This window comes from Eleutherodactylus coqui, chromosome 4 (genome assembly GCF_035609145.1).
Source record: "Eleutherodactylus coqui strain aEleCoq1 chromosome 4, aEleCoq1.hap1, whole genome shotgun sequence".
NCBI classification, from domain to species: domain Eukaryota; kingdom Metazoa; phylum Chordata; class Amphibia; order Anura; family Eleutherodactylidae; genus Eleutherodactylus; species Eleutherodactylus coqui.
In genome coordinates, this window is record NC_089840.1 from 295,784,174 (window position 1) to 295,811,253 (window position 27,080).

The 27,080-nt window shown below is 50.4% G+C and overlaps 1 protein-coding gene across 1 annotated transcript in view; it reads right to left on the minus strand.

The window, feature by feature from the left end:
* The window catches only part of GPAM (glycerol-3-phosphate acyltransferase, mitochondrial), a 63,198-nt gene that overhangs the window by 32,697 nt on the left and 3,421 nt on the right, over positions 1-27,080 (minus strand). The window contains exons 2-10 of the mRNA XM_066601418.1: positions 26,039-26,177; positions 20,158-20,280; positions 9,828-9,901; positions 7,703-7,816; positions 6,099-6,239; positions 4,124-4,223; positions 3,838-3,974; positions 2,642-2,741; positions 31-243 (exon numbers count right to left, since the gene is read on the minus strand). Coding sequence (XP_066457515.1) covers positions 31-243; positions 2,642-2,741; positions 3,838-3,974; positions 4,124-4,223; positions 6,099-6,239; positions 7,703-7,816; positions 9,828-9,901; positions 20,158-20,280; positions 26,039-26,140 — 1,104 coding nt within the window. The 5' untranslated portion in view covers positions 26,141-26,177. The remainder of the gene's footprint in view (positions 1-30; positions 244-2,641; positions 2,742-3,837; positions 3,975-4,123; positions 4,224-6,098; positions 6,240-7,702; positions 7,817-9,827; positions 9,902-20,157; positions 20,281-26,038; positions 26,178-27,080) is intronic.

The window sequence follows — 27,080 nt, forward strand, 5'->3', positions numbered from 1 at the left end:
CTGTACCGCCCGTGGAGCCGCGGCGCTCACCAGCTGCTCGCCGTTATAATGGCCTTCTATGATGCGGTCGTAGGAGATCCCCACCGGGATGATGAGGACGTCGGGGACGGAGCTGTTGCACAGGGTGTCCACAATGACGGATAGGAGGCCGGCTCTGCCACAAGACGTCTTCCCGCTGCGAGAGCGCGTCCCTTCCAGGAAGATCTCCAGGAACTGCTGCTGACACAGGAGCTGCTCGATGTACTGAAGGGACCGGACAGAGGACACGGGGTTAACGGTGGGAGTGAGAGGAGCCGCCAGGGTGGGCAGTGGGGTCAGAAGGAAAGAAAGGATGCGTGCAATGCGAGAAGCCACCACCAGGGGGCACCAAAGGATCATTACTTACACTCCACTGAGCCAACTATGTGCAATACCTATTGCTGAGCTGTGAATCTAATCCTGCCCTGTGTATCTAATCCTATCCTGTGTGATACTGTCTGCTGAACTGTGTATCTAATCCTATCCTGTGTGATACTGTCTGCTGAACTGTGTATCTAAACCTAGCCTGTGTGATACTGTCTGCTGAACTGTGTATCTAAACCTAGCCTGTGTGATACTGTCTGCTGAGCCGTGTATCTAAACCTAGCCTGTGTGATACTGTCTGCTGAGCCGTGTATCTAAACCTAGCCTGTGTGATACTGTCTGCTGAGCCGTGTATCTAAACCTAGCCTGTGTGATACTGTCTGCAGAGCCGTGTATCTAAACCTAGCCTGTGTGATACTGTCTGCAGAGCCGTGTATCTAAACCTAGCCTGTGTGATACTGTCTGCAGAGCCGTGTATCTAAACCTAGCCTGTGTGATACCGTCTGCTGAGCCGTGTATCTCATCCCTATCCTGTGTGATACCGTCTGCTGAGCCGTCTATCTAATCCTATCCTGTGTGATACTGTCTGCTGATATGTGTATCTAATCCCATCCTGTGTGATACTGACTGCTGAGCCGTGTATCTAAACCTAGCCTGTGTGATACCGACTGCTGAGCCGTGTATCTAAACCTAGCCTGTGTGATACCGTCTGCTGAGCCGTGTATCTCATCCCTATCCTGTGTGATACCGTCTGCTGAGCCGTCTATCTAATCCTATCCTGTGTGATACTGTCTGCTGATATGTGTATCTAATCCCATCCTGTGTGATACTGTCTGCTGAGCCGTCTATCTAATCCTATCCTGTGTGATACTGTCTGCTGATATGTGTATCTAATCCCATCCTGTGTGATACTGTCTGCTGAGCCGTCTATCTAATCCTATCCTGTGTGATACTGTCTGCTGATATGTGTATCTAATCCCATCCTGTGTGATACTGACTGCTGAGCCGTGTATCTAATCCCATCCTGTGTGATACTGACTGCTGAGCCGTGTATCTAAACCTAGCCTGTGTGATACTGTCTGCTGAGCCGTGTATCTAATCATAGTCTGTGTGATACTGTCTGCTGAGCCGTGTATCTAATCATAGTCTGTGTGATACTGTCTGCTGAGCCGTGTATCTAATCATAGTCTGTGTGATACTGTCTGCTGAGCCGTGTATCTAATCATAGTCTGTGTGATACTGTCTGCTGAGCCGTGTATCTAATCATAGTCTGTGTGATACTGTCTGCTGAGCCGTGTATCTAATCATAGTCTGTGTGATACTGTCTGCTGAGCCGTGTATCTAATCATAGTCTGTGTGATACTGTCTGCTGAGCCGTGTATCTAATCATAGTCTGTGTGATACTGTCTGCTGAGCCGTGTATCTAATCATAGTCTGTGTGATACTGTCTGCTGAGCCGTGTATCTAATCATAGTCTGTGTGATACTGTCTGCTGAGCCGTGTATCTAATCATAGTCTGTGTGATACTGTCTGCTGAGCCGTGTATCTAATCATAGTCTGTGTGATACTGTCTGCTGAGCCGTGTATCTAATCATAGTCTGTGTGATACTGTCTGCTGAGCCGTGTATCTAATCATAGTCTGTGTGATACTGTCTGCTGAGCCGTGTATCTAATCATAGTCTGTGTGATACTGTCTGCTGAGCCGTGTATCTAATCATAGTCTGTGTGATACTGTCTGCTGAGCCGTGTATCTAATCATAGTCTGTGTGATACTGTCTGCTGAGCCGTGTATCTAATCATAATCTGTGTGATACTGTCTGCTGAGCCGTGTATCTAATCATAATCTGTGTGATACTGTCTGCTGAGCCGTGTATCTAATCATAGTCTGTGTGATACTGTCTGCTGAGCCGTGTATCTAATCCTATCCTGTGTGATACTGCCTGCTGAGCTGTGTATCTAATCCTATCCTGTGTGATACTGTCTGCTGAGCCGTGTATCTAATCCTGCCCTGTGTGATACTGTCTGCTGAGCCATGTATCTAAACCTAGCCTGTGTGATACTGTCTGCTGATCTGTGTATCTAATCCTATCCTGTGTGATACTGTCCGCTGATCTGTGTATCTAATCCTATCCTGTGTGATACTGTCCGCTGATCTATGTATCTAATCCTATCCTGTGTGATACCATCTGCTGAGCCGTGTATCTAATCCCTTTCCATGCAATCAGTAGGTGACGCTCATTCTCTGCCCCCTGTGTATCCGGCCTATTACTATCTCCGTCTGTGATCACATGACACGTACCCCGTGGAGCAGCGCGCGGTACAGAACGTCCTTCTTGCCATCTGGGGTCTCGTCTAGTTTCCGGCGGATGAAGAATCCTCCCAGTAAGTGGATTAAGGTGCTGCGAAGTAAGAAGGAGACGAGTGGTCAGAGGGAGCGCGGACGCTGGGGGTAGTAGTACCAGGACAGCATTCCCATCATCCGAGGAACGAGGTCACCTGGTACTTCTACAGCGGGCCAGAGGGAGGGCAGCCGCTGAGGGTGGTAGTAGTACCAGGACAATCTTCCCATCATTCGAGGAGGGACGAGGTCACCTGGTACTTCTAGAGCGGGTCAGAGGGAGTGCGGCTACTGGGGTAGTAGTACCAGGACAATCTTCCCATCATTCGAGGAGGGACGAGGTCACCTGGTACTTCTACAGCAGGTCAGAGGGAGCGCGGCTGCTGGGAGTAGTAGTACCAGGACAATCTTCCCATCATTCGAGGGGGGACAAGGTCACCTGGTACTTCTAGAGCAGGTCAGAGGGAGCGCGGCCACTAGGAGTAGTAGTACCCTAACAGCATTCTCATCATCCGAGGAGGAACAAGGTCACCTGGTACTTCTAGAGCAGGTCAGAGGGAGCACGGCCGCTGGGGGTAGTAGTACCAGTACAACATTCATGTGACCTTGTTCCTCCTCGGATGACATGAATGTTGTCCTGGTACTACTACCCCCAGCGGCTGTGATCCCTCTGACCCGCTCTAGAAGTACCAGGTGACCTCGTTTCTCCTTGGATGACTTGGTACTTCTACAGCAGGTCAGAGGGAGCGCGGCTGCTGGGGGTAGTAGTACCAGGACAGCATTCCCATCATCCGAGGAGGGACGAGGTGACCTGGTACTTCTAGAGCGGGACGCTGACCTAGATATCAGGACTCCACGGTCCCAGGATCTATTCCTGGAGCCTCGCAGGTCGCACCACAGCACTGATGCCAATCACCTGTGTGCGCACACTACATGCACTGCAGCGCCCCCTACATGGGAACAACCTGCAGCTTCAGTCAGCCCGAGATCCCTGATGAATAAATAGAATGCCACAACAGCAGAAAGACTGACACACCAAGTGAAGCTGAATGACATCATAGATTTCGCACTGCTGGTCACACAAGGTAGTGTTGCTCGTAGCGGCTGTATAGGCGTAGCGGCTTCTATAGGGGAACGCTCCCATAGCGGATACTAACCTGAATACAGGGATGTTCAGGTTGTTTCCGGCAGCGATGTGCGGAGACTTGATGTTATGGCAGAACAGGACGAAGGTGAGCAGCAGGTAGTCGATGTGAGACTTGTGAACGGGAAGGAAGACGAGGGGCGCCTTCATCTAAGGGAGGAGAAGAGGGGTCAGTCACATGATCAGCGGATACATTACAGCTCTTCATATATGAGTGGCGCCGAGTAACCATGGCATTTAATAGAGTGCCCATTGTAGCGCCCCAATGTGACCCCCCGGAAGGCGACTCCTGCAGGTACCTCGGTGGCGGCTTTCTTTACCATCTCCATCTGACCCTTGTGGATCTGAATATTCCAGAAGAAGCCGTTGAAGAGTTTCAGGAGAACCCAACCGGTCAGCCTGCGGAGAGAAGAAGACAGCAGCGTAAGAGTGTGCGTATGGTCATCCGGGGTGGGGAGAGGAGGGGGACGAAGCTGCAGCCCCAAATACAGCAACTTCAAAAAAAGGAATAAACTGGGGGCGGAGCAGCAGAGAGACACCTGATTGGCTAAGAGTGCATGGCACAGTCTGACATCACACCAGGATGACCGGGAGAGGAAATGAACACTTCCTACTCCATCCACAAGAGGACGCCCCGTACCAGCATACCTGAGCCCCCCCACTAGGTCCAGCAGAGGGGGCTAGTCTATCCTTGCCCAGGAAGAGATGAGCCCCCTCTGGATGGAGCCGCTGGCAGACTGGGCAGCGCCCATGAGAGGATCCCGATCTCTAATCAATGACTGCAGATACAATTACTGCACATTAGGAAACATCTAAAAACTGCAGAAAACACAAATCAATATCCCGGAAACCCAATAAAGCAGCGTGACGTCGCCCTGGGACTCCGTAAAGGAGAGCAGGAGTGAAGAAACGCTGCCAACACTCCGCACCAGTCTATACCCACCGAGAGCTGCCAACGCCACGTCCATACAGAGCATGCTGCACGGCGCTGGGGGAGATGTAGTGCTTATGGGAGACTCCGCATAGTAATAATGGAAAGCAGCGCTTCATCTCCCATAATGCATCACATCAGCTAAGATGTTGTACCCACGTCTACCGATGGATACCACTTGTCAAGCCAGCAGAGCCGCAGCTGCAGCTTTGGATGTGACTGGAGTATAACACACAGTGGGGCTCCGGGCTTAGACAGACGGGCGTTTTAGTCACGTTATGCAGCCGTGAAAATGGTTTCCATCATCGGGATTCTCCTGTGTTAATACTACATGCCAGAAGGACAGGAGCGCTTTTTCGCGCTTTTTTTTTTACCCAGCTCGCGCCATTCCGCCGCAGTTTTTGGGTTTAGTTTTTACAGCGTTCACCATTCAGTAAAAATAATCTAATGACTCATCTGATCGGCGCGATTCCTGCGACACGGCGGTTAGAGGCGGTAATTTACTACTTTTGCACAATAAACACATTTTTGAAGATAAACAACTAATCCTGCTCGCCGCACTCTGAGGGCCGCGATATTGTGCGCAGCTCTGCGGGGCGTTTTTACCGCTGACCGCTGGATCGCTCGTCATTACGGTTCTCAGAGGCGAACAGAAGACAAACAACAATCCTGATGTCGGTTCTTAGAATTCCCTTTACAGCGCTCCCCAGAAGATAAATAAAGTATCTTCACCGTTTGGGTCGTTCTGAACGCGGTGATGAGGATTTGCGCTGCTTTAACAATATTTCGGTATTTTATCCATTCAGCAGGGCTTCTTGGGGAAAAGGGGGGTTTTAAGGATTTAACTTTGCTGAAAGTTTTGATGCCACTTTTTAGCCCCTGAAGGGAACTTGAAGACGTGATCGTTCGATCGCTGGGATACTACACTGCATTACTTACGTACTGCATTCTACTATGTCTGTGATCGCAGCCTATTAGACTCCGCAGGAGGCGGGGCCTAGTAGGCGGAGTTACATGGTAGACGTGGACATCTTTGTCAGGCCTCCAGCTGCCATGGGAAACCATGGGTACCTCTGTGATCACCAATGGGTGACAGAAGGAGCTCCCCGTCATCTGCTTGCATGCTGCAGGTAGTATATTTATTGTGGCATGTGAGGGGTTAAACGGACAGGATCTGAGGTTTCTGGCTGTTAGAGCAGGAGCCGGGCTGTCAGTAGTCAGACAAGCCCGTAGTGAGGTGTACTGCGGTCACTAAGGGGTTACGCTGTGTCCTTAGGTGCAGATTGTGGAAGCTCATGTTAAAGCCCCTCCGCCGCTCCTCGTAAGGACGCGCCGGCGCCCACCTGATCATCGCTGGCGATATGCAGGCAACCATCTCCTGCAGACTTTTCTTGGCTTTCCTCTTGACCTTGCTGACAGACTTGGGGTCGGCCCTTCCGGTCGGACTCTCCTCGGCGGCAACTTCTTCAATGGCTTTTAATATCCTGAAAAATAAATCGCATCAATAAGGAGGAGATGAAAGAAATAACGGCGTCTGATGGGCGCGACGAAGACGACGGAGCAGGAGAACCCCGCGCCCCGCACAGCGACCACCCCAAGCCTTACCCCGGACCAAGGACACATCCTGAAGACCCCGCACGCTGCGGGCTGGACGGTAACTGCAGTCATGTGACATCAGGAGGATTGGAGGCAGTCACATGACCGGCGCCTCAACCGTTCACTTCTGCTGGAGATTGGCGCGCTGCGCTAAATGTGTGATCATTTATGTAAATTACTGTCTCCAATAGACTCTGCATTTCAATTACCCAGCAGTTACACAATCTCTGCTTGTTGTCAGTGAATGGGAACATTCTTGTTTATATTCTCGCAGCTGAGCAACAAAGTATCAGAAGTGCCTGGCGCGGCCTACTGAGGCGGACCTCGCTGCAGACCTGCGCTGTGCGAACGCGCCCTTGGGATGTCACAGAACATTTCGTTGCAATGCAGCTGGACTTTAGCAAATCGGCTTTGGGGCGTCTTCAGGAAACTTGACATTTTCTCGAGGTTCGTTCACACCGTGAAATTCACCCCAAGTTTTCGTCATTAATTCCACCTCAAAGACACGAGTTACAAGCGGCTTCTTTCTGCCGCAGTTTTTGATGCGGATCTGCATGCGGAATGCGTCCGTCAATGAGATGGAGTTTAACATGAAACACGAAATACTGCGCTGGAATGTTCGCATATCGTTCGCAGGATATGATGCGTTTGGCTCACTTGGGCTGCATGTCCACGGGCGATAGACCGCCGGCGGATCAAGCTGTGTGAAGCTTTCCATAGCGTTGCTATAGAAGGCGCAGCGCCGGCGTCCCCGAGTGGCGAAGCATAGCGATTCTCCGCTCACGGGATCTAAATTGCGGCATGCTTCGATTCTCCATCTGTTAGATAGGCTCACAGCTGAGACCTGTCAGCGCTCCCCTCATCCCCCGTGGCCGTGGACAGGGGGCCTTAGGGAATAACAGTCATGTGACAATCACAAGGGCGGCGGATGAGCGTACGATGCGAGTGCGACAGCGGTCCGAGCTTCTTGGACCCTTATTGCAGTCACTTCTTGATGGGAAATGTGATTTTACGCTTCTGAACTCGGCACACAGATTTTGTCCATTGAAGGCCCAATTCTCAGTGTGGATCTGTGCCAAGAAGCGCAGCAGACGTCCGCGGATCGTTACGCTTTTTTTTTTAAAGAAAATCCCGCTGTGAATTCGGCCCCGTGAACGACCCCTTATACAGCTTGCCGATGCTCTGTAATCCCTCCTGGCAGCTATCTGCACAAGCAGTACATGATGGGAGTTGTAGTCTGCTGACCGCTGCAGGAGACCCCAGAGAGTTATTGTATATAAACATCCCTTCTGCGGAGGATGGGCGCCGCAGTGGCCTCGTTAACCGTTAACGCAGCGCCCCGTGTCCTCACCTGCTCTGGTTCAGCACCGTCTCTGCCATGTTGCTGCAGAACATGCTCTTGTTGACATCTCGCTCCTGGACAAAGAGCACATAACAGAGGCGACGAGCCAGCCAGCCGCGGTGCCTGCGAGGGAAAACAGGGTGATGAGCGAGGTCGGAGCCGTGACCCTTACCTGCGCACTGCTCGCCGCGCCCCCGGCTCGGGCTCACTGACTGGTCGGCCAATACACCAGCCCTAAAGGGCACAGAAAGGAACAGTGCAACTGCGCAAAAGACACAAACAAGACAACGAACGTCCATTAATCTGGCATCAAGGTGCAAATCGGGAAGTTCTGCAGGACACATCGCCCCCTTTATTCTGGAGTACACGGGACTTTTTGCTCGCTTTTCACCACATTTTTTCTTGCAGACGGGGTGACCAAAAAAGCGCAATTCTGGTGTTTGTTTTGTTTTCCTGACAACGTTCATCGTGCGGGGTAAAAAATATGTTACTATGACAGATCTGACGTCTACGGACGCAGCGATACCAAATATGTATATATATTATTAGTTAGATCCTTTTATTATGAATAGAGCTTTTTTCTCTTTTTTTTTCATTTTTTTAACCTTTTACGCTTTTTAATAATTAGTGAAACTTTCTTAAACCTATTTTTACTTTCTTTTTTTTTAGTCCCCAGAGGGGACAAGAACTTGCGATGCTTTGATCGCTTCTGCAGTATAATATAATGCTATGGCATTACGTTATACCGCGATCTGATAAGCATTCTATTAAACCACCCATGGGCATGGCTTGATAGGCATTTTGCTATGACAGCCCTGGGGCCTTTCAGAAGTCTCCTGCCTGCCATGACACCCGCACGGCTCCCTGCGATCTCATTGCGGGGGCTGTACGGGACCCCGAAACATCGGTCAGGGGATGTAATGCTGCTGTCAGAACCAACAGTGGAATTTAAAGGGTTAACTGCTCCAATGAGCCATGCGGCTTATCGTAGCTGTTGCAGGTGGGTGGAAGAAACAGCCTACACCCGCCCTGTATGGAGCGAGATCGCCCAGCGTTCTCCCCTCATAGATACCCCAAACCTGCAGGACGTAACTATATGTCCCGTAGCGTTAAGGGGTTGAGAACCCATATAATACTGCCATATAGTTCCCAACTAGTAATACTGGGTGGTTGCACTTCAGCGCTGGTGTTCCTGCCCTCAGGGGCCCCATAGGAAGCTGCGTAGTCTCAATTACAATTGGGCTCATCCAGACCTAAATAAAGGTGCAACTTTGTTATAGATTTTAGGTTTCAGTTCCATTTTCAATATCTCTGCTTGCTGTGAACACAAATATTTTCATTGTTTACACCCCACTCTGATCCAGTGCCGTCCACACGGCTGATGGGTTGTTTCAAGGTTTCAGTCTAGATATTCCTCCTTTCACTTCAGACTGACACAAAGTAACAAACTCATCAGCTGAAAGAATCAAGGTATGGAAATACTGACCAACACTTCCATTCACTGACAGCAAACAGGTGACTTGAAAATGGTAAGAAACTGTAAAGTACCAAGTTGCAACACTTTTCATTATACAGCGATGAAGCTTCATTAACATCAGACCGGACAGCAGATCATGTGACAGCGGCGCCTTTTCCGGGTCACATTGAGAAAATGAAAAACGGGAACTTTAGATGGAAAAAAACAACTAATTGTAATTATTAACCCGAGGAAGAGCGACTTACATCATAGACAGTCAATATTTACAGAGAACGTCACCATCTGAGGAACCAAATAGGAGACAAGATAAGGAGGCGCTGCATTTACACCTCAGAGGGAAAGTATTAAGGTCTGGTGGCTGAAAGAAAAGTCCCTGCATGTGAGGAAGCTTCAATATTCAGATACAGAGTACCAGAACCGCAGCACAGGCAGTTAGAAAATACAATTCTGTCTTCCTGGAGCCACCACTAAGGGGAGCTCAGGAGATTACTGTATACTGGGTTGATTACAGAGTTCCTTGTATAATCAGTAACCTTTGGAGCTCCCCCTAGTGGTGACTGCAGAAAGGCAAATACATGAAGGTTCTGGACTAAAAAGATTTTACTGATGGCGATATCAGTCATGTGAAGAGCAGCGACTGCAGCACAATGGACGTACCGTGTGTGGGTCTCATTGATGTAGATAACGTTGCGGAGGCCCAATGATGGGATGCTGGGATTATAGAAGCTATCCTGCAAGAAAGGAACAGATATTACATAAGATTTATGTACGATCCCTGTGTACATACATTACTCTGCTGGTGGAGTCACTGTGTACATACATTACTTATCCTGTACTGATCCTGAGTTACATCCTGTATTATCCCCCAGAGCTGCACTCACTATTCTGCTGCTGGAGTCACTGTGTACATACATTACTTATCCTGTACTGATCCTGAGTTACATCCTGTATTATACCCCAGAGCTGCACTCACTATTCTGCTGGTGGAGTCACTGTGTACATACATTACTAATCCTGTACTGACCCCGAGTTACAGCCTGTATTATACTCCAGAGCTGCACTCACTATTCTGCTGGTGGAGTCACTGTGTACATACATTACATTCACTGAAAAAGCCAAAAATACCTGAAGGTCTGCAAAGCAGACACGGTCGCCATAGGCACGATCGCCATAAGGCAGGCACAATCGCCACCGGCACAATCGCCGTAGGGCAGGCGCAATGGCCTTAAGCCCTGAGGATATGTAGTCAGCCAGACAATAATGTGTGGAGGAGCAACCCTTCAGGTATTTTTGGCTTTTTCAGTGAATGTTTGTTTTTTTCTTTTTCCTTACCTCTGTGATTTTATGTAATTTATTGTGAGTTAGCGTAGGTACTGACGGAAGCGGTGTGACCTCGACGCGGTCCGTCAGCCTATGCGTTTTGGCCAAAATGCAGTACTAACACCCGCATTTTATCAGTATGCATTAGTACTTTTGTATGTAGTTTGCTAGTTGGTGGGGGAGCCCAAGATGTCAGCCAGTGTGGCCCACCTTAGAGATACAGGGCAACCCGCTGTCATATCAGCCAGGGTTGATATCCTGTATGGTGGGTCACCACCTATCTATGGCTGACATCTTTGGTATCGTTCACATGTGCAGGCTTTTAGTATATGCAGTCACTCCTCCCCATTCTGGGCTGGGTTGAGTGGGTGACTGCATATTAGCTTGCCAGGAACAAGTTGCTCCTCCACACATTATTGTCTGGCTGACTACATATCCTCAGGGCTTAAGGCCATTGCGCCTGCCCTACGGCGATTGTGCCGGTGGCGATTGTGCCTGCCTTATGGCGATCGTGCCTATGGCGACCGTGTCTGCTTTGCAGACCTTCAGGTATTTTTGGCTTTTTCAGTGAATGTTTGTTTTTTTCTTTTTCCTTACCTCTGTGATTTTATGTAATTTATTGTGAGTTAGCGTAGGTACTGACGGAAGCGGTGTGACCTCGACGCGGTCCGTCAGCCTATGCGTTTTGGCCAAAATGCAGTACTAACACCCGCATTTTATCAGTATGCATTAGTACTTTTGTATGTAGTTTGCTAGTTGGTGGGGGAGCCCAAGATGTCAGCCAGTGTGGCCCACCTTAGAGATACAGGGCAACCCGCTGTCATATCAGCCAGGGTTGATATCCTGTATGGTGGGTCACCACCTATCTATGGCTGACATCTTTGGTATCGTTCACATGTGCAGGCTTTTAGTATATGCAGTCACTCCTCCCCATTCTGGGCTGGGTTGAGTGGGTGACTGCATATTAGCTTGCCAGGAACAAGTTGCTCCTCCACACATTATTGTCTGGCTGACTACATATCCTCAGGGCTTAAGGCCATTGCGCCTGCCCTACGGCGATTGTGCCGGTGGCGATTGTGCCTGCCTTATGGCGATCGTGCCTATGGCGACCGTGTCTGCTTTGCAGACCTTCAGGTATTTTTGGCTTTTTCAGTGAATGTTTGTTTTTTTCTTTTTCCTTACCTCTGTGATTTTATGTAATTTATTGTGAGTTAGCGTAGGTACTGACGGAAGCGGTGTGACCTCGACGCGGTCCGTCAGCCTATGCGTTTTGGCCAAAATGCAGTACTAACACCCGCATTTTATCAGTATGCATTAGTACTTTTGTATGTAGTTTGCTAGTTGGTGGGGGAGCCCAAGATGTCAGCCAGTGTGGCCCACCTTAGAGATACAGGGCAACCCGCTGTCATATCAGCCAGGGTTGATATCCTGTATGGTGGGTCACCACCTATCTATGGCTGACATCTTTGGTATCGTTCACATGTGCAGGCTTTTAGTATATGCAGTCACTCCTCCCCATTCTGGGCTGGGTTGAGTGGGTGACTGCATATTAGCTTGCCAGGAACAAGTTGCTCCTCCACACATTATTGTCTGGCTGACTACATATCCTCAGGGCTTAAGGCCATTGCGCCTGCCCTACGGCGATTGTGCCGGTGGCGATTGTGCCTGCCTTATGGCGATCGTGCCTATGGCGACCGTGTCTGCTTTGCAGACCTTCAGGTATTTTTGGCTTTTTCAGTGAATGTTTGTTTTTTTCTTTTTCCTTACCTCTGTGATTTTATGTAATTTATTGTGAGTTAGCGTAGGTACTGACGGAAGCGGTGTGACCTCGACGCGGTCCGTCAGCCTATGCGTTTTGGCCAAAATGCAGTACTAACACCCGCATTTTATCAGTATGCATTAGTACTTTTGTATGTAGTTTGCTAGTTGGTGGGGGAGCCCAAGATGTCAGCCAGTGTGGCCCACCTTAGAGATACAGGGCAACCCGCTGTCATATCAGCCAGGGTTGATATCCTGTATGGTGGGTCACCACCTATCTATGGCTGACATCTTTGGTATCGTTCACATGTGCAGGCTTTTAGTATATGCAGTCACTCCTCCCCATTCTGGGCTGGGTTGAGTGGGTGACTGCATATTAGCTTGCCAGGAACAAGTTGCTCCTCCACACATTATTGTCTGGCTGACTACATATCCTCAGGGCTTAAGGCCATTGCGCCTGCCCTACGGCGATTGTGCCGGTGGCGATTGTGCCTGCCTTATGGCGATCGTGCCTATGGCGACCGTGTCTGCTTTGCAGACCTTCAGGTATTTTTGGCTTTTTCAGTGAATGTTTGTTTTTTTCTTTTTCCTTACCTCTGTGATTTTATGTAATTTATTGTGAGTTAGCGTAGGTACTGACGGAAGCGGTGTGACCTCGACGCGGTCCGTCAGCCTATGCGTTTTGGCCAAAATGCAGTACTAACACCCGCATTTTATCAGTATGCATTAGTACTTTTGTATGTAGTTTGCTAGTTGGTGGGGGAGCCCAAGATGTCAGCCAGTGTGGCCCACCTTAGAGATACAGGGCAACCCGCTGTCATATCAGCCAGGGTTGATATCCTGTATGGTGGGTCACCACCTATCTATGGCTGACATCTTTGGTATCGTTCACATGTGCAGGCTTTTAGTATATGCAGTCACTCCTCCCCATTCTGGGCTGGGTTGAGTGGGTGACTGCATATTAGCTTGCCAGGAACAAGTTGCTCCTCCACACATTATTGTCTGGCTGACTACATATCCTCAGGGCTTAAGGCCATTGCGCCTGCCCTACGGCGATTGTGCCGGTGGCGATTGTGCCTGCCTTATGGCGATCGTGCCTATGGCGACCGTGTCTGCTTTGCAGACCTTCAGGTATTTTTGGCTTTTTCAGTGAATGTTTGTTTTTTTCTTTTTCCTTACCTCTGTGATTTTATGTAATTTATTGTGAGTTAGCGTAGGTACTGACGGAAGCGGTGTGACCTCGACGCGGTCCGTCAGCCTATGCGTTTTGGCCAAAATGCAGTACTAACACCCGCATTTTATCAGTATGCATTAGTACTTTTGTATGTAGTTTGCTAGTTGGTGGGGGAGCCCAAGATGTCAGCCAGTGTGGCCCACCTTAGAGATACAGGGCAACCCGCTGTCATATCAGCCAGGGTTGATATCCTGTATGGTGGGTCACCACCTATCTATGGCGGGTCACCACCTATCTATGGCTGACATCTTTGGTATCGTTCACATGTGCAGGCTTTTAGTATATGCAGTCACTCCTCCCCATTCTGGGCTGGGTTGAGTGGGTGACTGCATATTAGCTTGCCAGGAACAAGTTGCTCCTCCACACATTATTGTCTGGCTGACTACATATCCTCAGGGCTTAAGGCCATTGCGCCTGCCCTACGGCGATTGTGCCGGTGGCGATTGTGCCTGCCTTATGGCGATCGTGCCTATGGCGACCGTGTCTGCTTTGCAGACCTTCAGGTATTTTTGGCTTTTTCAGTGAATGTTTGTTTTTTTCTTTTTCCTTACCTCTGTGATTTTATGTAATTTATTGTGAGTTAGCGTAGGTACTGACGGAAGCGGTGTGACCTCGACGCGGTCCGTCAGCCTATGCGTTTTGGCCAAAATGCAGTACTAACACCCGCATTTTATCAGTATGCATTAGTACTTTTGTATGTAGTTTGCTAGTTGGTGGGGGAGCCCAAGATGTCAGCCAGTGTGGCCCACCTTAGAGATACAGGGCAACCCGCTGTCATATCAGCCAGGGTTGATATCCTGTATGGTGGGTCACCACCTATCTATGGCTGACATCTTTGGTATCGTTCACATGTGCAGGCTTTTAGTATATGCAGTCACTCCTCCCCATTCTGGGCTGGGTTGAGTGGGTGACTGCATATTAGCTTGCCAGGAACAAGTTGCTCCTCCACACATTATTGTCTGGCTGACTACATATCCTCAGGGCTTAAGGCCATTGCGCCTGCCCTACGGCGATTGTGCCGGTGGCGATTGTGCCTGCCTTATGGCGATCGTGCCTATGGCGACCGTGTCTGCTTTGCAGACCTTCAGGTATTTTTGGCTTTTTCAGTGAATGTTTGTTTTTTTCTTTTTCCTTACCTCTGTGATTTTATGTAATTTATTGTGAGTTAGCGTAGGTACTGACGGAAGCGGTGTGACCTCGACGCGGTCCGTCAGCCTATGCGTTTTGGCCAAAATGCAGTACTAACACCCGCATTTTATCAGTATGCATTAGTACTTTTGTATGTAGTTTGCTAGTTGGTGGGGGAGCCCAAGATGTCAGCCAGTGTGGCCCACCTTAGAGATACAGGGCAACCCGCTGTCATATCAGCCAGGGTTGATATCCTGTATGGTGGGTCACCACCTATCTATGGCTGACATCTTTGGTATCGTTCACATGTGCAGGCTTTTAGTATATGCAGTCACTCCTCCCCATTCTGGGCTGGGTTGAGTGGGTGACTGCATATTAGCTTGCCAGGAACAAGTTGCTCCTCCACACATTATTGTCTGGCTGACTACATATCCTCAGGGCTTAAGGCCATTGCGCCTGCCCTACGGCGATTGTGCCGGTGGCGATTGTGCCTGCCTTATGGCGATCGTGCCTATGGCGACCGTGTCTGCTTTGCAGACCTTCAGGTATTTTTGGCTTTTTCAGTGAATGTTTGTTTTTTTCTTTTTCCTTACCTCTGTGATTTTATGTAATTTATTGTGAGTTAGCGTAGGTACTGACGGAAGCGGTGTGACCTCGACGCGGTCCGTCAGCCTATGCGTTTTGGCCAAAATGCAGTACTAACACCCGCATTTTATCAGTATGCATTAGTACTTTTGTATGTAGTTTGCTAGTTGGTGGGGGAGCCCAAGATGTCAGCCAGTGTGGCCCACCTTAGAGATACAGGGCAACCCGCTGTCATATCAGCCAGGGTTGATATCCTGTATGGTGGGTCACCACCTATCTATGGCTGACATCTTTGGTATCGTTCACATGTGCAGGCTTTTAGTATATGCAGTCACTCCTCCCCATTCTGGGCTGGGTTGAGTGGGTGACTGCATATTAGCTTGCCAGGAACAAGTTGCTCCTCCACACATTATTGTCTGGCTGACTACATATCCTCAGGGCTTAAGGCCATTGCGCCTGCCCTACGGCGATTGTGCCGGTGGCGATTGTGCCTGCCTTATGGCGATCGTGCCTATGGCGACCGTGTCTGCTTTGCAGACCTTCAGGTATTTTTGGCTTTTTCAGTGAATGTTTGTTTTTTTCTTTTTCCTTACCTCTGTGATTTTATGTAATTTATTGTGAGTTAGCGTAGGTACTGACGGAAGCGGTGTGACCTCGACGCGGTCCGTCAGCCTATGCGTTTTGGCCAAAATGCAGTACTAACACCCGCATTTTATCAGTATGCATTAGTACTTTTGTATGTAGTTTGCTAGTTGGTGGGGGAGCCCAAGATGTCAGCCAGTGTGGCCCACCTTAGAGATACAGGGCAACCCGCTGTCATATCAGCCAGGGTTGATATCCTGTATGGTGGGTCACCACCTATCTATGGCTGACATCTTTGGTATCGTTCACATGTGCAGGCTTTTAGTATATGCAGTCACTCCTCCCCATTCTGGGCTGGGTTGAGTGGGTGACTGCATATTAGCTTGCCAGGAACAAGTTGCTCCTCCACACATTATTGTCTGGCTGACTACATATCCTCAGGGCTTAAGGCCATTGCGCCTGCCCTACGGCGATTGTGCCGGTGGCGATTGTGCCTGCCTTATGGCGATCGTGCCTATGGCGACCGTGTCTGCTTTGCAGACCTTCAGGTATTTTTGGCTTTTTCAGTGAATGTTTGTTTTTTTCTTTTTCCTTACCTCTGTGATTTTATGTAATTTATTGTGAGTTAGCGTAGGTACTGACGGAAGCGGTGTGACCTCGACGCGGTCCGTCAGCCTATGCGTTTTGGCCAAAATGCAGTACTAACACCCGCATTTTATCAGTATGCATTAGTACTTTTGTATGTAGTTTGCTAGTTGGTGGGGGAGCCCAAGATGTCAGCCAGTGTGGCCCACCTTAGAGATACAGGGCAACCCGCTGTCATATCAGCCAGGGTTGATATCCTGTATGGTGGGTCACCACCTATCTATGGCTGACATCTTTGGTATCGTTCACATGTGCAGGCTTTTAGTATATGCAGTCACTCCTCCCCATTCTGGGCTGGGTTGAGTGGGTGACTGCATATTAGCTTGCCAGGAACAAGTTGCTCCTCCACACATTATTGTCTGGCTGACTACATATCCTCAGGGCTTAAGGCCATTGCGCCTGCCCTACGGCGATTGTGCCGGTGGCGATTGTGCCTGCCTTATGGCGATCGTGCCTATGGCGACCGTGTCTGCTTTGCAGACCTTCAGGTATTTTTGGCTTTTTCAGTGAATGTTTGTTTTTTTCTTTTTCCTTACCTCTGTGATTTTATGTAATTTATTGTGAGTTAGCGTAGGTACTGACGGAAGCGGTGTGACCTCGACGCGGTCCGTCAGCCTATGCGTTTTGGCCAAAATGCAGTACTAACACCCGCATTTTATCAGTATGCATTAGTACTTTTGTATGTAGTTTGCTAGTTGGTGGGGGAGCCCAAGATGTCAGCCAGTGTGGCCCACCTTAGAGATACAGGGCAACCCGCTGTCATATCAGCCAGGGTTGATATCCTGTATGGTGGGTCACCACCTATCTATGGCTGACATCTTTGGTATCGTTCACATGTGCAGGCTTTTAGTATATGCAGTCACTCCTCCCCATTCTGGGCTGGGTTGAGTGGGTGACTGCATATTAGCTTGCCAGGAACAAGTTGCTCCTCCACACATTATTGTCTGGCTGACTACATATCCTCAGGGCTTAAGGCCATTGCGCCTGCCCTACGGCGATTGTGCCGGTGGCGATTGTGCCTGCCTTATGGCGATCGTGCCTATGGCGACCGTGTCTGCTTTGCAGACCTTCAGGTATTTTTGGCTTTTTCAGTGAATGTTTGTTTTTTTCTTTTTCCTTACCTCTGTGATTTTATGTAATTTATTGTGAGTTAGCGTAGGTACTGACGGAAGCGGTGTGACCTCGACGCGGTCCGTCAGCCTATGCGTTTTGGCCAAAATGCAGTACTAACACCCGCATTTTATCAGTATGCATTAGTACTTTTGTATGTAGTTTGCTAGTTGGTGGGGGAGCCCAAGATGTCAGCCAGTGTGGCCCACCTTAGAGATACAGGGCAACCCGCTGTCATATCAGCCAGGGTTGATATCCTGTATGGTGGGTCACCACCTATCTATGGCTGACATCTTTGGTATCGTTCACATGTGCAGGCTTTTAGTATATGCAGTCACTCCTCCCCATTCTGGGCTGGGTTGAGTGGGTGACTGCATATTAGCTTGCCAGGAACAAGTTGCTCCTCCACACATTATTGTCTGGCTGACTACATATCCTCAGGGCTTAAGGCCATTGCGCCTGCCCTACGGCGATTGTGCCGGTGGCGATTGTGCCTGCCTTATGGCGATCGTGCCTATGGCGACCGTGTCTGCTTTGCAGACCTTCAGGTATTTTTGGCTTTTTCAGTGAATGTTTGTTTTTTTCTTTTTCCTTACCTCTGTGATTTTATGTAATTTATTGTGAGTTAGCGTAGGTACTGACGGAAGCGGTGTGACCTCGACGCGGTCCGTCAGCCTATGCGTTTTGGCCAAAATGCAGTACTAACACCCGCATTTTATCAGTATGCATTAGTACTTTTGTATGTAGTTTGCTAGTTGGTGGGGGAGCCCAAGATGTCAGCCAGTGTGGCCCACCTTAGAGATACAGGGCAACCCGCTGTCATATCAGCCAGGGTTGATATCCTGTATGGTGGGTCACCACCTATCTATGGCTGACATCTTTGGTATCGTTCACATGTGCAGGCTTTTAGTATATGCAGTCACTCCTCCCCATTCTGGGCTGGGTTGAGTGGGTGACTGCATATTAGCTTGCCAGGAACAAGTTGCTCCTCCACACATTATTGTCTGGCTGACTACATATCCTCAGGGCTTAAGGCCATTGCGCCTGCCCTACGGCGATTGTGCCGGTGGCGATTGTGCCTGCCTTATGGCGATCGTGCCTATGGCGACCGTGTCTGCTTTGCAGACCTTCAGGTATTTTTGGCTTTTTCAGTGAATGTTTGTTTTTTTTTTTTTTTTTTTTTTTTTTTTTTTTTTTTTTTTTTTTTTCTTTTTCCTTACCTCTGTGATTTTGTGTACATACATTACTAATCCTGTATTGATCCTGAGTTACATCCTGTATTATACTCCAGAGCTGCACTCACTATTCTGCTGCTGGAGTCACTGTGTACATACATTACTTATCCTGTACTGACCCTGAGTTACATCCTGTATTATACCCCAGAGCTGCACTCACTATTCTGCTGGTGGAGTCACTGTGCACATACATTACTTATCCTGTACTGCTCCTGAGTTACATACTGTATTATACTCCAGAGCTGCACTCACTATTCTGCTGGTGGAGTCACTGTGTACATACATTACTTATCCTGTACTGATCCTGAGTTACATCCTGTATTATACTCCAGAGCTGCACTCACTATTCTGCTGCTGGAGTTACTGTGTACATACATTACTTATCCTGTACTGATCCTGAGTTACATCCTGTATTATACTCCAGAGCTGCACTCACTATTCTGCTGCTGGAGTTACTGTGTACATACATTACTTATCCTGTACTGATCCTGAGTTACATCCTGTATTATACTCCAGAGCTGCACTCACTATTCTGCTGGTGGAGTCACTGTGTACATACATTACTTATCCTGTACTGCTCCTGAGTTACATCCTGTATTATACCTCAGAGCTGCACTCACTATTCTGCTGGTGGAGTCACTGTGTACATACATTACTTATCCTGTACTGATCCTGAGTTCCATCCTGTATTATACTCCAGAGCTGCACTCACTATTCTGCTGGTGGAGTCACTGTGTATATACATTACTTATCCTGTACTGCTCCTGAGTTACATCCTGTATTATACCTCAGAGCTGCACTCACTATTCTGCTGGTGGAGTCACTGTGTACATACATTACTTATCCTGTACTGACCCCGAGTTACAGCCTGTATTATACTCCAGAGCTGCACTCACTATTCTGCTGGTGGAGTCACTGTGTACATACATTACTTATCCTGTACTGATCCTGAGTTACATCCTGTATTATACCTCAGAGCTGCACTCACTATTCTGCTGGTGGAGTCACTGTGTATATACATTACTTATCCTGTACTGCTCCTGAGTTACATCCTGTATTATACCTCAGAGCTGCACTCACTATTCTGCTGGTGGAGCTTGTACATCACCTGACTGTACATAATCACCAGACCCTGAACAAGCAGGTCATGCTGGGAGATGTCAGCTCTGATAAGGGTAAACCTTACACTGCAGACAACTCACAGTCTGAGCCGCGTCACACAGTAACAGCCAATCAGATGGAAGCAGATGAGGTCAGCGAGGAAGAACTCCAGACAAAACCCAAGCTGTGCTCCGACGGTCATGTGATGACTGACAGCTGCTATAATTACATGAGACCCGCCGCCTCCTCTGCGGCAGCATTAGCCCCGATCTGCTCCTAACCCTCTTACCCGGCTCTGCGGCGTGCAGACGTAGCAGCATCGGCCCACGAACGGACGCTTTCGGCTCAGCAGAGTCTCCTTCCACTTCAGTGTAGAAGATGTGCAGATGGCCGGACTGCAGAAGCGCTCGCCCTAAAGGGGGGCACATCAGATACATTGTATCACATGACACTGTAGAGCTGTACACATATACATTGTATCACATGACACTGTAGAGCGCTATACATTGTATCACATGACACTGTAGAGCTGTACACATATACATTGTATCACATGACACTGTAGAGCTGTATACATATACATTGTATCACATGACACTGTAGAGCTGTACACATATACATTGTATCACATGACACTGTAGAGCGCTATACATTGTATCACATGACACTGTAGAGCTGTACACATATACATTGTATCACATGACACTGTAGAGCGCTATACATTGTATCACATGACACTAGCGCTGTATGCACATACATTGTATCACATGACACTAGCGCTGTATGCACATACATTGTATCACATGACACTGTAGAGCGCTATACATTGTATCACATGACACTAGCACTGTATGCACATACATTGTATCACATTACTACGGTCACATGACATTGCATAGATTACACTCTCAGACCTTTCCGTAGGTCACAGAGCGGAAGAGACTTTCCAGCCATTTGTAGGGTCCCAATAATGTAGGAGTGGATGGACACACTCATTAACCCCTACATGACCGCTAGACATCTTCTTATTGACCTAAAAGGGCTGTATATGCAGGTTTACATTTTTTTAAGGCCCCCGCAGACGGCCGAGTCGGATCCCTCTGTGAGAATTCTCGCAGTGGGATCCGCCCCGTGCCCCTGCAGCGACCACTGCGGCTCACCTGCTCCATGCGCAGAGCGGAGCCTGCGTGTCACTGAAGACCTTTCTGCGTGGGCCTCTGCACAGAAATAGAACATGCCGCAATCTGTTTTCACGCGGACAAATCGCGGCCGAGTGCGTAGGACGGCATTATGTAATGCAACCCTATGGCAGCGGGCACGGGCGGGAATTCTACGGGAAAATCCTGCCCATCTCCAGGACGCCTGAGACAGTGGCTTGTTTGATTACTGACAGCCCGGCTCCTGCTACAACTGCCAGGAAGGGAGAAACCTCAGGTCCGGGCAGTTTAACCCCTTACATGCCACAATCAATAGTAACTGCGGCATGTAAGCAGAAGACAGGGGAGGGGGCTTCCCCGTTGGCCCACCGCAGCGTGACCACAAGGTACCAATGGGCTTCCATTGCAGCCAGAAGCCTGACAAAGGCCTCCATTTCTGCCCTATACCTCAGCCTATTAGGCCCCACCAATGTGTCCTAGGTTAGTAGAACGCAGTACATAAGTAATGCAGTGTACTATGCAAGCGATTCAACTTCACCTCTTCCAGGTCCCGTTCAGGTACTAAAAAACTGTGTCAAAAAAGTTCAACAAAAATTTTAACTATTAAAAAAACTAACAAAAAAAAAAAAAAAAAAAACACTTTTTCCCCACAAAAGAACCCATTTTAAATGGATAAAATACCAGAAACGACATGTTTTCGGAGCCGCATATAAGTGTAAGGCGCCTGCAGGGACCCAAACAACCAAGAGACTTGATTTATTTTGCCGTTGAAAATTATTTTATAAACTACCAGAATTGTTATTTTTCTTTTGTTCGCATCCTAAAAGCCCTGATAAAGACCGACCCCCAAGCCCCGCCCCCGACCGCTACCAATAACGGCAGCTCCTCCCACGAAGACATCAGCCCCCACAGAGCGCCGCATTCTGGGTCTCAGGGCTCGTGCCCAGGAGCGCCGCAGGATACGCCCGCGGATATACCGCCATATTAAACAAAGAAGACAAACAACCACACATTATATGGACAGCTCCTCCCACAGGTAGCGAGCCGTCATACGGCTGTCAGCGGGGTATGGCTCCTGCAATGTGACACAAATCACTTGGTCCTTACAGGCCGGTCAGGAAGGGGTTAAGAAAACCTTGTCATTTGCAGCAGCGGCTCCCCGCATCCCAAGCGGAAGTCTTGGCAGTCAGGGGTAGCGCTCCCATGCCAACGCACTGTAGAAAGCCGTCTCCTCTGTAGTCTGGGCTTTGTCCACCCGCAGGGGCACAGAGGATGGCACGCTATGAACTATTATACTAGCTCTGTATGGCGGTATTATTTGGGCACTATATTGTAACAGTACTGTGGCCTAGTATCAAGGTCTTACTTGGACACTACATGAACTACTACTCTAGAACTGTATGGCGGTATTAATGTGGCTTAGTATGTAGGCATTACTTGGGTAAATGGGACTCATCTTGGAGGTCTAACTGACACTATATGAACTGTTATACTAGCACTGGGTGGCAGTATATTTACAGCTTAGTATGGAAGCGATATTTGGGCACTGTATGGTGGTATTATTGTGACTACAGTACGGGTGGCGGTATTATTTGGGCCCCATGGTCCGGTTCCCGGCTTGGACAGGACACTTCTGTTTGCAGTTAACAGGACTGATCTGATAAATACAATGTGTTTCTATTTATATCTCGCTGCTCTCATAACGGCATTATTAAAGGGCCGGTAGCTCTAAATGGTATCATGGGGCCCGGCTAAGGAGCGGCTGCATCCGTCACACCCACGCTTCACGGCACTGGAGGTATGTGACATGTCTGGGCTGCCTGTCAATCATCTCATTGAAGAACACTACTGTGCTTATCTGCCTGGAATGGCTGATAACAGGGAACAATAGATTGTATTCAACTACACAAGACAGGGACAGCATACATACAGGGGCTCCCTGATTAGCGGCGGCTCCTTCTGTGATGATTTTGCTCAGGATTCACCCAAATTAACTCATTTAAGTGATAATTGTTCCGTGTAAACGCTCCCCAGCCCTTCCTATAGAGGGGGCCGCGCTGAGCGAGAACCCAGCGATACAGCGGGACGTCTCCCAACCTAAACGCTCTGCGCGAGCGCCGGTGACCTCAGCGATGACATCAGCGACTGTCGGCCGTGTAGAAGGGCGCTCCACGGAGACCAGAAACCTTCAGCCCTTCTTTAATTTTTGTTTCTCCGTCCCGCCACCCGAGAGCCCCAGCTTTATATGGTCGCACGGACAGCGGCACGCGGGTGGTTTGTGGGCGAGGTCTGCTTTTTACGGCACAGAAAAAATTATAGAAATGTTAAAGTGGGGAGAAAAAATAAACAAACAAGGAAAAAAAAACTCAATTCCCTGATTTTGGTGGTTTCGTTCTTCCAGCATTCGCAGTTGTCCTGCGGGCCGCCGCCATTACTCCGATACCAAAGCTCTCTAGTCTCATGTGTGTCTAACTTTATAAAGCAGGGCATGATGGGTAATGGGTGCTGGCGCACTATGTGCTCTCGGTACCATAGGCGGTACCCGCACAGCCTTCAGTAGGCTCCCGCCTGCCAGGTGGACCCATCGCCCCTCTGACTGCGCTGCGGGGGTCCCGCTGACTGTTTAGACACGCAGGCAGCTTTATATGTGGCACCTAAGCAGTTAATTGCCACGCTTAGAGCCGCCGGTACGGCGTGAACGCGACTCCCACTCAACACTTCTGGGCGGTTTGTTTCTAGTTGTTGGGTGGTCCTGAAGCCGCTACCCTGTTAAGGACCACCCACCATAAATATACGGCAGGAGGTCACAGGTGGTAAATGGAGCGGTCTCCGAAGACAAACCCGCCCCGTACCCGGCAGGTAGCCAACATCCGCCTGCAGCGATCAGCGCCAGCTCCGATCGCTGCAATGAACGGTTTAGATGCTGCTTGCAGGGCATCCAGAGGCAGCGGGCCCCTGCAATACGTCCCCCCCCCCCCCAATCACGGGGTGCCGATGGGTTCACATGGCAGCCCAGAGCCCAGGGAAGACTTCCAGGTCTGCCACGTGTTGCAGTCCATTAGGGTGCTCTTACCTGGGATGACTATGGTGTACAGGAGCGTCCGACAGTCATCCCAAGACCTATGGCCCAGCGCTTCCACGCAGGAGCACCGTCCGCCGACTGCGGTGAGATCTCTTCCGGCGAGAGGTCTGCCTGTTTGTACTGAGTGACAGGTCGCTGACTAGTCGCTTCAATCTAGTGAGCTGAAACAAAGTAACCAGCGGCTAATGAGCGTTCTCACTCCGCACCCCTCCGGCTCCTGGAGTCACTGGGGACACCGTCACGGAAAACCACTCGTTTGCGCCATTTAATGCCCAATCACTGGTTCGTGGGAAGACACCCTTCGCTCACACAGACGCTTGGAAAAACGTTGCATTTACTGCGAGTAACTAAGCAGAACCTTGCGATGGGGACATTTATGGTCAGGACGGGCCGGGCGGCCCCCAACCGGCGGGATGGGACGGGCGGCCCCCAACGGGCGGGACGGGACGGGCGGCCCCCAACGGGCGGGACGGGACGGGCGGCCCCCAACGGGCAGGACAGGTACTCTGGGCTCACAGCACGGCCACTGGGTCAGACTCCACCTTCGGAATTTGACCCGGTCGTGTGCATTCGGCCTAACACACGGAGTCCGCTCCATATCCGGAGCTGACCTCCCATCTAAACAATCAGTGGAAGGAGGAGGGCCACTTCCTGCACCCCACTGGCATCCCCTGAAACACCACTGGAGGGTGGCAATGGGCTAGTATGGCAGCCCTGAGACTACTGAAGGCCCCCAGGGCTGCATGCATAGATGCCTAGCAAGTCCTGCCGGGGCAACATAAAAAACAAAAATCACTATATACTGCAATACTGAATAACTACAGTATATAGGGCAAGTGGTCACAGGATTACAAGCCCCCTGAGGGGAGGAAATGAAAGTCTAAGGCCTCATGTCCGCAGCGGATTTTAACTCTTCTCCTGCCCGCGGATCCGCACCCCATAGGGATGCATTGACCACCCGCGGGGTAGATAAATACCCGCGGATGGTCAATAAAAGGGATTTTTTTAAAAATGGAGCATGAAAAAATCTGCACCATACACCATTTTTGTGCGGGTATTTACTCATCTGCTCTGGATCTTTCCTTCGCCGCGGCTTCATCTTCTCTCCGTCGTGGCCGGATCTTTTTTCTTCGGGCCGGCGCATGCGCGGGGCACGCAATCGACGTGCCGTGCACATCCGCCGGGCCGAAGAAAGAAGATCCGGCCGCGACGGAGAGAAGATGAAGCCGCGGCGAAGGGAAGATCCGGAGCGTGCGAGAGGTGAGTTAATTCTTATTTTTATGCCCCATGTCCGCGGGGCAGGAGGGACCCGCTGCAGATTCTCCATGGAGAATCCGGAGCGGGCCTGATTTTCCCCGTGGACATGAGGCCTAAAACAAAGAGTTTTCATTAAAGTTTTTTTTTTTAAAGAAACTAAAGGACGTCCCGCAAGAAGGAGCCGTCACACGGCGAGGGCGCCGGGAAATAAAGGGACGGCAGCAGAAAAAGAACAGCAAAAAGACCTCCATGACTTTGGCGTTGTGTTCGCACCGCAGGATGCAGTTGTGGCATTTTGGTGGAATTGTATCCATTTCCCGTAACATTCCCACACATTACATAGACCCCCCCCCCCCCCAACACCACGACTCGTCCCACGGAGCACTACGAGCCCCCGACAGGAACCGCAGAGGGAGAAAAGGGTCACCATCTCGTGAAAGTGAAGAGGAAGGGAAAATAAACAAAGCGGCCGTGTCCTGAAGGGGTTAACGGATTACAATAAGCAGGTAAATCTCACTGCACTGGTAATCCATAAACACAGCAGAACACGTGGCCACAGTAACACAACACCCGTCACCCCATGCCACGAGCCGGGCACTGAGGTCACGTGACAGCTTAGGTGTACGTCCACCAATCCCGTAGCAGGATGACACTCCGGCACTGACGTCACTCACCCATTCTTCTCCGCAGTTCTTTAGCCTCCCACGTGTATAGTCCACGGAGCCGGGCGGGCAGGACAGGTCAGCCATGCCCAGGGGATAACCGGCCTCCTCCATCACACTGGCAGAGCCGAAGCTGACTCCCCACCGGTCACTGCAGAGGATACACAGGAGTTACAAAAACACGGGCCATTGTGTAGGGGGGACACACACAGACGTCACCCGGCAGTCGTGTAGGGGGGGGGACACGCAGGCGTCACCCGGCAGTCGTGTAGGGGGGGGACACGCAGGCGTCACCCGGCAGTCGTGTAGGGGGGGGGACACGCAGGCGTCACCCGGCAGTCGTGTAGGGGGGGGGACACGCAGGCGTCACCCGGCAGTCGTGTAGGGGGGGGGACACGCAGGCGTCACCCGGCAGTCGTGTAGGGGGGGGGACACGCAGGCGTCACCCGGCAGTCGTGTAGGGGGGGGGACACGCAGGCGTCACCCGGCAGTCGTGTAGGGGGGGGGACACGCAGGCGTCACCCGGCAGTCGTGTAGGGGGGGACACGCAGGCGTCACCCGGCAGTCGTGTAGGGGGGGACACGCAGGCGTCACCCGGCAGTCGTGTAGGGGGGGGCCACGCAGGCGTCACCCGGCAGTCGTAGGGCCACGCAGGCGCCACCCGGCAGTCATAGGGCCACGCAGGCGCCACCCGGCAGTCATAGGGCCACGCAGGCGCCACCCGGCAGTCATAGGGCCACGCAGGCGCCACCCGGCAGTCATAGGGCCACGCAGGCGCCACCCGGCAGTCATAGGGCCACGCAGGCGTCACCCGGCAGTCGTGTAGGGGGGGGCCACGCAGGCGTCACCCGGCAGTCATAGGGCCACGCAGGCGCCACCCATAGGGCCACGCAGGCGCCACCCGGCAGTCATAGGGCCACGCAGGCGCCACCCGGCAGTCATAGGGCCACGCAGGCGCCACCCGGCAGTCATAGGGCCACGCAGGCGCCACCCGGCAGTCATAGGGCCACGCAGGCGCCACCCGGCAGTCATAGGGGCACGCAGGCGCCACCCG